Source organism: Ornithodoros turicata, chromosome 8 (assembly GCF_037126465.1).
Source record: "Ornithodoros turicata isolate Travis chromosome 8, ASM3712646v1, whole genome shotgun sequence".
NCBI classification, from domain to species: Eukaryota; Metazoa; Arthropoda; class Arachnida; order Ixodida; family Argasidae; genus Ornithodoros; species Ornithodoros turicata.
The window spans coordinates 41621901-41636756 of NC_088208.1; the positions used below are offsets into that span (position 1 = coordinate 41621901).

Here is a 14856-nt window from a genome sequence, read left to right on the forward strand (position 1 = left end):
GCGCGCGATAACGTTGTCGGGACAATGAATTGGGTGCCGTTTGTGAAAATTTTATTGCCACTTTTTGCACAAATTGTCAATTGTGGCATGCACAGCAAGCCCATTTTGCGTCTTGTGGATAATTCATGCTGTCTTTGACAAACATCACCCGCCATTAGACCGCCTGTGGAAAACAACGAGAAAGTATATTTCATTCACTCCCACACAGGGTCGTAAATATTGGCCTTCACAGATCTCCTCCCATTAGTGTAACCAATATTACTTTTTAGAAACGAAATCAGAGTTGAGTGATCACTCGGCTCCCGACCAAATAGAAAACGCCGTCAAGAAGATAGGCATGTGCAACGCCCCCTATATCCCTTCCTGATCGAATGTGGGTTAATATGCTTTCTGTGAAAGGACATTGACCTCTACGGCAAGACTACAACGTGCTCACTCCGATATTTTTAGGGACGCCGCAAGCAGCAAATGACGTAAAGATCGCGTCTATATGGTTGCTTCTCACAATAACCATAACTCACTCATGACTTACTTTAGCCTACTTGTATGAGAATCCTAGTCTGTATTTTCATCTGACACATTCTCGTCTGTAGCGGTAAAGCAAAAGGTTTCGGTCAACACCTGGGACACGTGGCAAAATGCGAACGTCCAGAAGGGTAAAGTCAAAAAGGGGTGAAATCAGGTGGAAATTTAAGTGGTTGACGGAAAAACAGTTTACTTGACGTGTCAACGGCCGTACAAAAGGAATTGAAAGGTCACGTCCCGTGCCACTTTCTCAGCAAGAAATGTCGTCCAACCAGATCTGCATAACCCAGTCGCACCTTGGCGGTGTTGACCTTGTTCGCAAAGAATTTGGGTTGACTTTCTAACGGAGAGATCTTCTACCGAAAGTCTTTACGTCGGGATGTAATCACAGCGAAGCGTTTAGGTTAACAGCCCTAAATAAAACAGATATGCAACCAATATGTACATGCGCGGGATTAATACCACTTGAATATATCCGTTTGGCCTCTTTTATCATCAGCGTCTATGGAATTGTTTCAGGTGACATTATGGAATGAAATTCAAAATACGACATATTTAGCAGACAAGAGAAATTACGGCCTGTCATTTTTTAGCAAACCTAACTGTCTCGCCGGATGAGCTGGTATTCATGGGCGTAGAAATGACAGCTCGGTGAACGGCACGATGATTTGTTTACTAAGCACACAATTGGACACGTGGTCCTCTCTGGATTTTAGTCGCTGAGGTTTGACCTCCGTATTGTCCTGAGTGTAGAAGAACGCGGTCCCAGTGACATCACCGTCCCAGTACATTAGGCCTAGGACGTCCACCGAACAGAGGTGGCCGGCTTCCGAACCGACTACGAGATGGTTTTGTTTCCTGTGTCACTACTGGAGGAGCCTCGGTGGGTTCTTCTTCAGCATCCACCGGTTCTTCGAGTCGTTTGGACGGCTCTGTAGGTTCCTCCTTGTTGATTTGAGTTGTTGCTGATGGTTCATCGTGTTCTACAGGTTTCTCTTCGACTGGTTTCTTGCCACGATTCCTCAAGAACGCTGGTCGTGGTCTGGGATTTCTCGTGCGCCCAAACAGACCGGACGCAGAAGGTCCACCTCGCCTTGGTGGTACTGCCGTCGTGGTGCTGCTGGTCGTCGACGATCTGCTTCTCGCTGGCTTGTTTCCGAAACGTCCTGCTCCGAATCTCTTCTTGGTCGTGGATGCGACTGTTGTTGTTGGTTCTTCTTCGCTAACTGCCTCTTCCGGTTCTTCTTCCTGTCGCCCAGGTGGAGGGCGACGTCCGAACTGGAGCCTGTTTGGACGCAGAGATGGTCGACGGTTTCTTCGGGGGACGCCAACTGGTTGTCTCGTTGTAGTAGTTGAGGTCGTGCTGGTCGTCCTGCGCCCTGTTGGAAGTCGGTGACCATGCCCGCCGGGGCGACGTCGGTTTCCAAAGGGTCGTCTAGTCTTTTCGGTCGTCGTCAATTCTTCGGTGGTTGTGGTGGGCGGTAATGTAGTTGGTGTTTGCGTTGTAGTTTGCACTACTGTTGTGGTCTCTTCTGGGGCCTTCTTGTTGGTAATTTCGTTTGTGTTCTGCTGAGATTCTGAAGAGGCGTTCTGCGTTATGCGCTGCTCAAACAATACCCCGCCTGCAGCTGGTTCCGTGAGAACCGCACCTGTCAAGTCCAAGTTGGGTGGTCCACTTAGAGGTGCCTTGCTGGTGAATGACTCAACTGAGACAGACGAGGGTACTTGGGTGACGGACTGTGGTGTGGACGTTACAGCTTGTTCGGCTGGAGGTGCCGGCTGCTGTCCCGCGGGTGGCACAGCCGTTGCTGGCTTCGGTTCGAACCTGTTCTGTGGGTTTGGCGTCTTGGCAGCCTTGTTGCTCTTACCCACCTTGTCGAAGCCCTCCAGGTTTGGGACGTCATCGAAGTTGAGAGAGAGGTTGTTGTTCTTCTTGTTGTCGTCGTCGTAATAGTAGTAATAGTACACAACGTACTCGTCCTTGTCCTTATCCTTAGATCCAGCGGCTTTGTCTTTCGGTTCCGCTTTCTTATCGGACTGTATCTCCGATGCTGGTGCCTTTTGGATTGCCTGTGTAGGAGGTTGGAGGGAACCTATGACCTTGCTGTGACGGAAAGGATCGTTGGACGTGGACACAGATACAGAGTGGGTCTGTTGGAACTGCACGAATGGATTCTGCGTAGTAGTGGTGGTGGTGGTGGTCGCCTGCTCCTGGGGAAATTGTCTCGCTTGAGTATCGACGAAGCTCAGATGTTGAGGTCCGTTATTGTTGAAAGTCTGTTGAGCTGGTAGGTGAACTTGTTGACCATGTAGTTGTACTTGACCAAGTTGATGCTGTTGATTCTGCGGAAAGTGTCGGAAAGATTGCTGGTCGTAAGTGGTGAATTGCTGTGGGGCTATAAACGTATTTTGCTGGCTAGGAAACTGTGGCTGAGGTCTTATGGCGAACTGTGCGTTAAAACGTTGTTGGCTCGAGTGACTGCTATCTTGGCCTCCTGGTGGTAGGGCACGAACAAAAACACTGTAGTCGTCTCTCGGAACTTGTCGTAGATTCTGGGCATCGCTGGCGCTCAGGGCAGCCAATGTGACCAAGATCAACCTGCATAAAGAGCAATATTCAAAGTTTATGGAATGTTCAATGAATTATCGCCAAGGTCTTTATTCAAACAAACATATATAGAAAAAAATGTACCATATACAAATACTCTCAATAAACCTCCCCGTGTTATGCACAGTGGTGGGCGTCGGTCCTACTATTCGCGTCTGTTTATTTTGCCCACCAGTAGCTCTCGGGGGGTGAGCAACTTTTGAGCGGATGGCGTTACTACAAGTTCACTGTCGCCATCCGCTCAAACGTTGCCTGCCTGCGTACTGCTGATGAGGCCCGACTGACGTTTAACTTACAAACATATGCTATACGTGCAGCCAAAGAGCTATTTTTTCCCTATATATATTTATATACAGATGGAAAATAGCGGAAGCCTGTACGTTGAGCACATTTTTGTAATTTGATCGTGCACTCCCAGTCGAGGACAGCTCTACGTGGAGCTCTTGGGTTGGGTAGAGCGAAACATGTGCTCAACGTGCAGCTACAGAGTTTCTGTATATGTACTTGCTGGCTTGCACTGCGGCCTCCACAGGTGGCGCCGTCACCGAGGCACACTGTCAGCGCCGACCTAAGATCGTGTCACTTACCTGCGCCGGGCTGAAGAGACTGGGAGTACACAATCAAATTACAAACATATACATATTATATTATATATATATTGAGAAGTTGAAGTTGGGTCGGACGGCAACGTAATTATAGTGAACGCTGAGATAAATGTGAGACAGAAGACGAAGGAAGTAACAAAAAAGGGTTTATTAAAACTTAAAAGTTTAAAAGTTAGGGGCGACGTCTACGTTACGGCGGAAGCTCCGCATCCTTCAGGACGAAATAGCTATATGTGGCCACGAGGCTCATAAGGGGATATATATATAAGAATAAAAGTTTAGGAGACGACCAAGTAAATATAGTTATGAAGGAATGAAAGGCAAAGTAAAAAAGGGGGTTATTTGTTACAATTTAAATTATTATTAGAAAATTATCTAAGGGTATGGTCAACGTTGCTGCGGAAGTTCCGCCTTCCTCAGAGATAAGTGATTAGTCTTGAAGCTTTTGTACATATGTGGCATGACGTCACAGTCAGGGTTCGCGCCACCAGTGTGTCAAGCTCGGGAATGTTGTGTCAAGTTCAGACGTGAGGTCATGGTCCTTGGGGTGGGAAGGGTGTCATGAGTCTGACTGAAAAGAAAAGGAAGCAGTACCTCATCTAAGCAGTTAAAGTTCTTATTGCCGAGAATATACCAGGGTCTTCATTAATGGCGGACTGGAATTTGTAAATAAGGTAAGATTCGCGTTGTTCTCGTGATCGATTGGAAGCAAAATTTGAATAAGGAAAATTGAAACTTTGTTAACTGAATGGCAAGGTTGGCTGAAATGGCGCGAAACTGGGAGCTTTTTCTCTCACGCCTGATCGGTGGTTATTGAACCTAATTCATAGGTCAGACGAAAACGTCTTTTAGAATTAGGTTCAATAACCACCGGTCAGACGTGACAAAAAAAAAAAAAACTAATTTGCCAGGTTTGCGCCATTTCAGCCATCCGGGTCATTCAAGTAACGAGGTTTCAATTTTTCTTGTTCAATCAAACTTTGCTTCGGGTCGATCACGAGAAGAACGGTTACCTTACCTTATCACATTCTGCCATCAACGGAGACCCTGGTATACTGTCAACAATCTTAGATGAGGTACTGCTTCCCTTTCTTTTCAGCAAGACTCCCTTCCGATCCCACGGGCGATGACCTCACGTCTGGATGTGACACAACAACATTCCCGAGCTTGACCCACTGTCGACCGCCATGCTACAAAAACTTCAAGAAAGTTTCAAGTACTCGGCTTTGAAATGCAAGTTTCGTCGTTACGTTTTTTTTTTTTTTTGATTGCGTGTTAGCACCGCGAAGCAACTGTGGCTATGAGCGGCGTACAGATGTGGACAGACGGAGAGAGGACAGCAGGAAGGAGTGGGGGTTAGTATGCGTCCTGGGCCGACTTCAGGGGGAACTGTGCCGTCTGGAAAGTCTTGGGAAAACCCAGGGAAAACCTGAGACAGCACAGCCGGCGGTAGGAACCAAAGGGTTTTTGGGCACAGTAGTTTGTTTCTGACACGAAGATTCAGGAGCCCTGCCGACTGGAGCATTTGAGTTGGTGAGTGAAAACTGAAGGAGAGCTAGCCATGTTTCCTCTTCTGGTCCCAGAAAAACAACAATCTCTGCGTCCTACACAAGCCAGTTGAAGTGTGCATCATCCAAACCCCATGGATATAGAAAGGGCAAGCTATAAGCGTCACACCCACCCACCCGCCTACGGGACGTACACCCCCTCAGGTGAAAATCCTGGGAATGTCCCTGCCATAATGGTGGAGCAGGTTTAATGAAGGAGCTGTATGTGCGCATGCGCTTTAGGTGTCGTCCTTGTCGCCTACTCCAACAAGTGACTTGAAATGTGCTTCACCTTGCGTTCTTTTTCTAACGAGTCATATTTAGATTTAGAATGTGTCGTGTCAAGTGAGTTTCTAGAGCGGACTAGTCCAAACAGAGCAGCTCTTACTTAGAGAATTGGAACAACTCTGCAAAAATGATAAGATAACGGAAGTTATCAAATCCGAGGTTAGCAGTGTTACCCGCTTCAAAGAAACGCTTTTTGGTCAACACCTTTCGATCTACTCAGAGCTCACCATGTTCATGCAAAGTAACAATTTCTTGTCACGTGAAAAAATAATGAAAATCCATGAGTACGGTGACAATACTTCTCGAAAGTACTTGTAATTTAGCTCGTCTACGTGTGAAAATCATGAACGTTGGGAACTGGATTATCTGCTGCGTTGTAGGATGCACAGAATCTCGTCTAAGTTTACGGTATTAGTTGACAGCACTTGGCCTACATGAGAAGCGAGAGCAGATTATAGAAGCACAGAATTTGCAACCGAAATGCGTTGCCTGAATCTAACCATCACGTCGACGGTTTGCTAACCCCATATAGCTCTATCCAGTACAAATCCCTCATCTTGGCTTTCAACCGTAGGCGATTCATTTATTAATTGTATTGCATGGGAAAGAGACAGACACTACGATCGCTGTCAGGATCCGGTGGAACAATCCACAAGTACGGTTTCCCCGTCCTTCCTTCAGCTGGATAAACAAGGAAAGACAGGTTAAAGACGAAACCAGTTTCGCTGCATTCTTTCATTTTCCATGTTCATCTCACTTCTCTGTGGGCCAACGTTTATTGGATCGTCTTTCTTGGCAAAACATTCCCGTACTTGGCGATGCCTCCATCTGGTATATGACGCTTTTGTGGGTGTTGAGTGAAATATACCTGTTGCTCCAAGTGATTACTGTTCAATAGACACGAGTGTAACGTTCGTTACAAGCCATAATGTAGAAGCAGTAAGAGGCAAAGTAATTTTATATTGGCTACCATTATCTGTGTTTGGTGTAATACCAAAAAGCAAGATTGGATCCCGAGAGTATTTACTCGGCTTTTTTAACGGTACTTTCTTCCCGAGAAGGCCACCATCCTGTACTGGCATTCTGATGATAAAAGCATCTTCCCTCCTTCCAAGGCTAACTACTTCCGAGGCTGTCTCTGGATTACGAAAGACGCCCCGAGCAAGTATTCCTGGAATTCGTAGAAATGTGCCTCTTCAGCGGCAATGTTCATTTGGCACGGGAGGTCCAGGTCTAAAGTTCCGTCTTTGCAAGTATGGCTCACAAGTGAAATGCACAAATATTTCTCCTCTTAAACAGAGCGAGAATTGTTGCAAATCAAAATTTACATTGCGCTAACATTGCAGAAGCAATGTAGAGCTTGCATATTCTTGTCGTCTGTCAAGTTATGCGACTGTTGCTTTTGGATGGCAAGCGGCATCATGGAAGGCAAAACTCCATAGCTTAGTCACAGACGAGGCGTTTTTGCTCAAGTTTTGCTCGAAATAACAAATCTTACTGTTTACAATGATGGGGTGAAATCAAAAGGGACGTATCAAGTCACGTGGTTATTGCTTTGGAGTGGCAAGTAGCATCATGGGGAGACAAAACTCCATATCATGAGCACCCTAATCGAAGCTTATAAGAGACATTTTTGCTGACGTTCATTTTGTACGATATAACACAAATATTACTGTTTACAACGCAGGGGTGAAAGCGAAGAAGACGTATCAAATCACGCGATTGTTGCACGGGATGGCAAGTGGCATGATGGGGGACAAAACTCCATATCACGAGAACCCTAACCGAAGCTTATAAGAGACATTTTTGCTGACGTTCATTTTGTACGATATAACACAAATATTACTGTTTACAACGCAGGGGTGAAAGCGAAGAAGACGTATCAAATCACGCGATTGTTGCACGGGATGGCAAGTGGCATGATGGGGAGACAAAACTCCATATCACGAGAACCCTAACCGAAGCTTATAAGAGACATTTTTGCTGACGTTCATTTTGTACGATATAACACAAATATTACTGTTTACAACGCAGGGGTGAAAGCGAAGAAGACGTATCAAATCACGCGATTGTTGCACGGGATGGCAAGTGGCATGATGGGGAGACAAAACTCCATATCACGAGAACCCTAACCGAAGCTTATAAGAGACATTTTTGCTGACGTTCATTTTGTACGATATAACACAAATATTACTGTTTACAACGCAGGGGTGAAAGCGAAGAAGACGTATCAAATCACGCGATTGTTGCACGGGATGGCAAGTGGCATGATGGGGAGACAAAACTCCATATCACGAGAACCCTAACCGAAGCTTATAAGAGACATTTTTGCTGACGTTCATTTTGTACGATATAACACAAATATTACTGTTTACAACGCAGGGGTGAAAGCGAAGAAGACGTATCAAATCACGCGATTGTTGCACGGGATGGCAAGTGGCATGATGGGGGACAAAACTCCATATCACGAGAACCCTAACCGAAGCTTATAAGAGACATTTTTGCTGACGTTCATTTTGTACGATATAACACAAATATTACTGTTTACAACGCAGGGGTGAAAGCGAAGAAGACGTATCAAATCACGCGATTGTTGCACGGGATGGCAAGTGGCATGATGGGGAGACAAAACTCCATATCACGAGAACCCTAACCGAAGCTTATAAGAGACATTTTTGCTGACGTTCATTTTGTACGATATAACACAAATATTACTGTTTACAACGCAGGGGTGAAAGCGAAGAAGACGTATCAAATCACGCGATTGTTGCACGGGATGGCAAGTGGCATGATGGGGAGACAAAACTCCATATCACGAGAACCCTAACCGAAGCTTATAAGAGACATTTTTGCTGACGTTCATTTTGTACGATATAACACAAATATTACTGTTTACAACGCAGGGGTGAAAGCGAAGAAGACGTATCAAATCACGCGATTGTTGCACGGGATGGCAAGTGGCATGATGGGGAGACAAAACTCCATATCACGAGAACCCTAACCGAAGCTTATAAGAGACATTTTTGCTGACGTTCATTTTGTACGATATAACACAAATATTACTGTTTACAACGCAGGGGTGAAAGCGAAGAAGACGTATCAAATCACGCGATTGTTGCACGGGATGGCAAGTGGCATGATGGGGAGACAAAACTCCATATCACGAGAACCCTAACCGAAGCTTATAAGAGACATTTTTGCTGACGTTCATTTTGTACGATATAACACAAATATTACTGTTTACAACGCAGGGGTGAAAGCGAAGAAGACGTATCAAATCACGCGATTGTTGCACGGGATGGCAAGTGGCATGATGGGGAGACAAAACTCCATATCACGAGAACCCTAACCGAAGCTTATAAGAGACATTTTTGCTGACGTTCATTTTGTACGATATAACACAAATATTACTGTTTACAACGCAGGGGTGAAAGCGAAGAAGACGTATCAAATCACGCGATTGTTGCACGGGATGGCAAGTGGCATGATGGGGAGACAAAACTCCATATCACGAGAACCCTAACCGAAGCTTATAAGAGACATTTTTGCTGACGTTCATTTTGTACGATATAACACAAATATTACTGTTTACAACGCAGGGGTGAAAGCGAAGAAGACGTATCAAATCACGCGATTGTTGCACGGGATGGCAAGTGGCATGATGGGGAGACAAAACTCCATATCACGAGAACCCTAACCGAAGCTTATAAGAGACATTTTTGCTGACGTTCATTTTGTACGATATAACACAAATATTACTGTTTACAACGCAGGGGTGAAAGCGAAGAAGACGTATCAAATCACGCGATTGTTGCACGGGATGGCAAGTGGCATGATGGGGAGACAAAACTCCATATCACGAGAACCCTAACCGAAGCTTATAAGAGACATTTTTGCTGACGTTCATTTTGTACGATATAACACAAATATTACTGTTTACAACGCAGGGGTGAAAGCGAAGAAGACGTATCAAATCACGCGATTGTTGCACGGGATGGCAAGTGGCATGATGGGGAGACAAAACTCCATATCACGAGAACCCTAACCGAAGCTTATAAGAGACATTTTTGCTGACGTTCATTTTGTACGATATAACACAAATATTACTGTTTACAACGCAGGGGTGAAAGCGAAGAAGACGTATCAAATCACGCGATTGTTGCACGGGATGGCAAGTGGCATGATGGGGAGACAAAACTCCATATCACGAGAACCCTAACCGAAGCTTATAAGAGACATTTTTGCTGACGTTCATTTTGTACGATATAACACAAATATTACTGTTTACAACGCAGGGGTGAAAGCGAAGAAGACGTATCAAATCACGCGATTGTTGCACGGGATGGCAAGTGGCATGATGGGGAGACAAAACTCCATATCACGAGAACCCTAACCGAAGCTTATAAGAGACATTTTTGCTGACGTTCATTTTGTACGATATAACACAAATATTACTGTTTACAATGCAAGGGTGAAATCAAAAGAGACGTATCAAGTCACGCGGTTGTTGCTTTGGAGTGGCAAGTAGCATGATGGGGACACAAAACTGTATATCACGAGAACCCTAATCGAAGCTTATAAGAGACATTTTTGCTGACGTTCATTTTGTACGATATAACACAAATATTACTGTTTACAATGCAAGGGTGAAATCAAAAGAGACGTATCAAGTCACGCGGTTGTTGCTTTGGAGTGGCAAGTAGCATGATGGGGACACAAAACTGTATATCACGAGAACCCTAATCGAAGCTTATAAGAGACATTTTTGCTGACGTTCATTTTGTACGATATAACACAAATATTACTGTTTCCAGCGCAGGGGTGAAAGCGAAGAAGACGTATCAAGTCACGCGGTTGTTGCTTTGGAGTGGCAAGTAGCATCATGGGGAGACAAAACTCCATATCACGAGAACCCTAATCGAACTTATAAGATACATTTTTGCTGACGTTCATTTTGTACGATATAACACAAATATTACTGTTTACGATGCAAGGGTGAAATCAAAAGAGACGTATCAAGTCACGCGGTTGTTGCTTTGGAGTGGCAAGTAGCATCATGGGGAGACAAAACTCCATATCACGAGAACCCTAATCGAACTTATAAGAGACATTTTTGCTGACGTTCATTTTGTACGATATAACACAAATATTACTGTTTACGATGCAAGGGTAAAATCAAAAGGGACGTATCAAGTCACGCGGTTGTTGCTTTGGAGTGGCAAGTAGCATGATGGGGACACAAAACTGTATATCACGAGAACCCTAATCGAAGCTTATAAGAGACATTTTTGCTGACGTTCATTTTGTACGATATAACACAAATATTACTGTTTCCAGCGCAGGGGTGAAAGCGAAGAAGACGTATCAAATCACGCGATTGTTGCACGGGATGGCAAGTGGCATGATGGGGAGGCAACACTCCATATCACGAGAACTCTAATCGAAGTTTATAAGAGACATTTTTGCTGACGTTCATTTTGTACGATATAACACAAATATTACTGTTTACGATGCAAGGGTGAAATCAAAAGAGACGTATCAAGTCACGCGGTTGCTGCTTTGGAGTGGCAAGTAGCATCATGGGGAGACAAAACTCCATATCACGAGAACCCTAATCGAACTTATAAGAGACATTTTTGCTGACGTTCATTTTGTACGATATAACACAAATATTACTGTTTACAACGCAGAGGTGAAAGCGAAGAAGACATATCAAATCACGCGATTGTTGCACGGGATGGCAAGTGGCATGATGGGGAGATAAAACTCCATATCAGGAGAACCCTAATCGAAGCTTATAAGAGACATTTTTTCTGACGTTCATTTTGTACGATATAACACAAATATTACCGTTTACAGCGCAGGCGTGAAAGCGAAGAAGACATATCAAATCACGCGATTGTTGCACGGGATGGCAAGTGGCATGATGGGGAGATAAAACTTCATATCAGGAGAACCCTAATCGAAGCTTATAAGAGACATTTTTGCTGACGTTCATTTTGTACGATATAACACAAATATTACTGTTTACGATGCAAGGGTGAAATCAAAAGAGACGTATCAAGTCAGGCGGTTGTTGCTTTGGAGTGGCAAGTAGCATCATGGGGAGACAAAACTCCATATCATGAGAACCCTAATCGAAGCTTATAAGAGACATTTTTGCTGACGTTCATTTTGTACGATATAAGACAAATATTACTGTTTACTATGCAAGGATGAAATCAAAAGAGACTTATCAAGTCACGCGGTTGTTGCTTTGGAGGGGCAAGTAGCATCATGGGGAGACAAAACTCCATATCACGAGAACCCTAATCGAAGCTTATACGAGACATTTTTGCTGACCTTCATTTTGTACGATATAACACAAATATTACTGTTTACGATGCAAGGGTGAAATCAAAAGAGACGTATCAAGTCACGCGGTTGTTGCTTTGGAGTGGCAAGTAGCATCATGGGGAGACAAAACTCCATATCACGAGAACCCTAATCGAAGTTTATAAGAGACAGTTTTGCTGACGTTCATTTTGTACGATATAACACAAATATTACTGTTTACAGCGCAGGGGTGAAAGCGAAGAAGACGTATCAAATCACGCGATCGTTGCACGGGATGGGAAGTGGCATGATGGGGAGACAAAACTCCATATCACGAGAACCCTAATCGAAGCTTATAAGAGACATTTTTGCTGACATTCATTTGTACGATATAACACAAATATTACTGTTTACGATGCAAGGGTGAAATCAAAAGAGACGTATCAAGTCACGCGGTTGTTGCTTTGGAGTGGCATGTAGCATCATGGGGAGACAAAACTCCATATCACGAGAACCCTAATCGAAGCTTATGAGAGTCATTTTTGCTGACGTTCATTTTGTACGATATAACACAAATATTACTGTTTACGATGCAACGGTGAAATCAAAAGAGACGTATCAAGTCACGCGACTGTTACTTTGGGGCGGCAAGTGGCACCATAGGGTGACAAAACTCCATATCATGAGAACCTTAGTCGCAGCTTTATACGAGACGCTTCTGCTGTCGTTTTATACGAAACACAAAGTTTACAATGTAAGGGTGAAATCAAAAGGGACGTATCAAGTCACGCGACTGTTGCTTTGGGGCGACAAGTGGCTTCATGGGGAGACAAAACTTCATATCGTGAGAACCTTAGTCGCAGCTTGATACGAGACGTTTCTGCTGTCGTTTTATACGAAACATAAATATCACTGTTTACAATGTAAGGGTGAAATCAAAAGGGACGTATCAAGTCAAGCGACTGTTGCTTTGGGGCGACAAGTGGCTTCATGGGGAGACAAAACTCCATATCGTGAGAACCTTAGTCGCAGCTTGATACGAGACGTTTCTGCTGTCGTTGTATACGAAACACAAATATCACTGTTTACTACGCAAGCAAAAGGGACTTATCAAGTCACGCACTTTGTGGCGGCAAAACGGCTGGTTGCTGGTAGCGTGTTATTGCAGTCTATGTGGCACCAGAGAACCTGATGGTCACACTGGTAGGGCGGAAACAAGACAGACTAAATTGTGCGCTTTGGGAGCATATCGTCCATGCACTGATTGCTTCTACTAAAGACGGCATCGGAAGTACCCGAGTGGGAAGAGAGGGAAGTGCTCGCTTAGAACGGTAAGGTAATAAAGAACAGATAGAAGAGCTGAACCAAGTATCTGAAAGGGGCATGAGTTAGCACAACTTGTGGATGGATTTGACAGCTAGAAAGATAAGAGAGAAGCACATTTAAAAGTTGCTCGTAATTATTGGCTCTGAGGGAAGGCTCATAAATCTCTTCCTCGGCTAAAGTGTTGCCCCCACAATTGTGCATAAAGCTCAGTCCTTACACGTGGACATCTCAGAATACAAGCAAGTTTTCAAAATCAAGTCGAGCACGAACATAGCTTTTAACGTTACGATCAACTAATGTGTCTGCGATATTTGGGTTTTGATTAAAAATATTTTCATGGTGGCGAGATAAGCACTTGGGACCATATGTGACCTCCTCGTGTATTTCGCTTTCCAAACGAAAACGTATTCTACGATATTGATACCTGTGTACGGCAGTGAGTAGAAACCCTTTTTTCAACCTTTCGGTATATTCGGGGGATATTTATCGGCGTTTTGCATATTTTGTCTCACGATCATTGGAGCCAGTCGCTATAGTTGGGTGCGGTCGCAAACAGTTTAGTTAATATAGCGATAGTCGAATAAGACATTGTTGGAGGTACAATATCTGTAATCAAAGATTTCTTGAAATGTTTTCGTTAAGCATAAAAATGCTAATAAACTGCAAGTTATATGATTTGTAGAAAAATGTACCAACCTGAAGCACATTATCCGATGGTTTTTCACTGGAGAAATCCTCTAGTGAAGAGACGCAGTGAAGCTAAGGGCATATCGTCCGCCTATTGAGGGCGAGTCTGGCGAGAGCTGCTCGTTTTATGCTCACTTGAAACAGGTCCTTCCTTCTTCCACGACTGACCTCGATTTCACTGCGCTTCGTGTTACGTTACAACTTTTTTTGGATAAATGGCAAGAAATGCGAATAAATACCATCTTGTACATACATATCCGAGACTGGCGCCATTTATTCTGTCGGTACCAAGATGCCGAGTTGAAACCCAAAAGCTTGACATTCGAAAATATGATGATTATTTGCCGACCCCGAATGTATTAGCTCCCAAGAAACAAACAACCCTTCAGAATTGGGGACTACAAGGGGTGCAGTCAGTAGTGTATAGCCAGAAAAAATATCTCTGGGAGATTTTACGCGGGGATTTATCCAGTGCACTAGTAAAGGTCTGACGTTTCTGTCGATGGCGTCTGGGGATCCGCATCATGAAACGCGACTATAGGCGGAGTTGTTCTTCATACCACATACGTCCCACAAGGGAACTTTCCACCTGCAGCGCCGACACTCGATTGGCCAGAACTCCTGTCCACCTGGGTCGCCAACAGGGAACAAAAAAAGTTTTTCTCCGATTTCATGGAGCCCTCTTTGTCAGCGGCACGAACAGCCACTAACTGAGGAAACCTTCATTGTCATGGAAAGTAGAAACAAGACTCGTTTCTGTCACGAGTAACTAAAATTCTCCGTTCCGGCAATTTTTAAATCTTGCACCACACACACTAAAGCTCTAAAGAATGCACGAGTTCCTATAGTGTTTATTCAATTTTCGGACATCTCACGGATTTTCAGCGGAATATGATCTAACTCCAGTTAGAGCATAGTCCACTAAGTCCACTGCTGAGGTAAAGGGGTCCCATAC

The 14856-nt window shown here is 44.2% G+C and overlaps 1 protein-coding gene across 1 annotated transcript; it reads right to left on the reverse strand.

The window, feature by feature from the left end:
* Positions 1-34: 34 nt before the first annotated feature.
* On the reverse strand, positions 35-14022 carry LOC135367450 (proteoglycan 4-like). The gene is made up of 2 exons (XM_064600738.1): positions 13911-14022; positions 35-3124 (listed from the first exon to the last, which is right to left on the reverse strand). Exons 1-2 carry the CDS (start codon positions 13919-13921, stop codon positions 1300-1302), a joined length of 1836 nt encoding a protein of 611 aa, XP_064456808.1. The 5' UTR covers positions 13922-14022; the 3' UTR covers positions 35-1299.
* Positions 14023-14856: the final 834 nt, after the last annotated feature.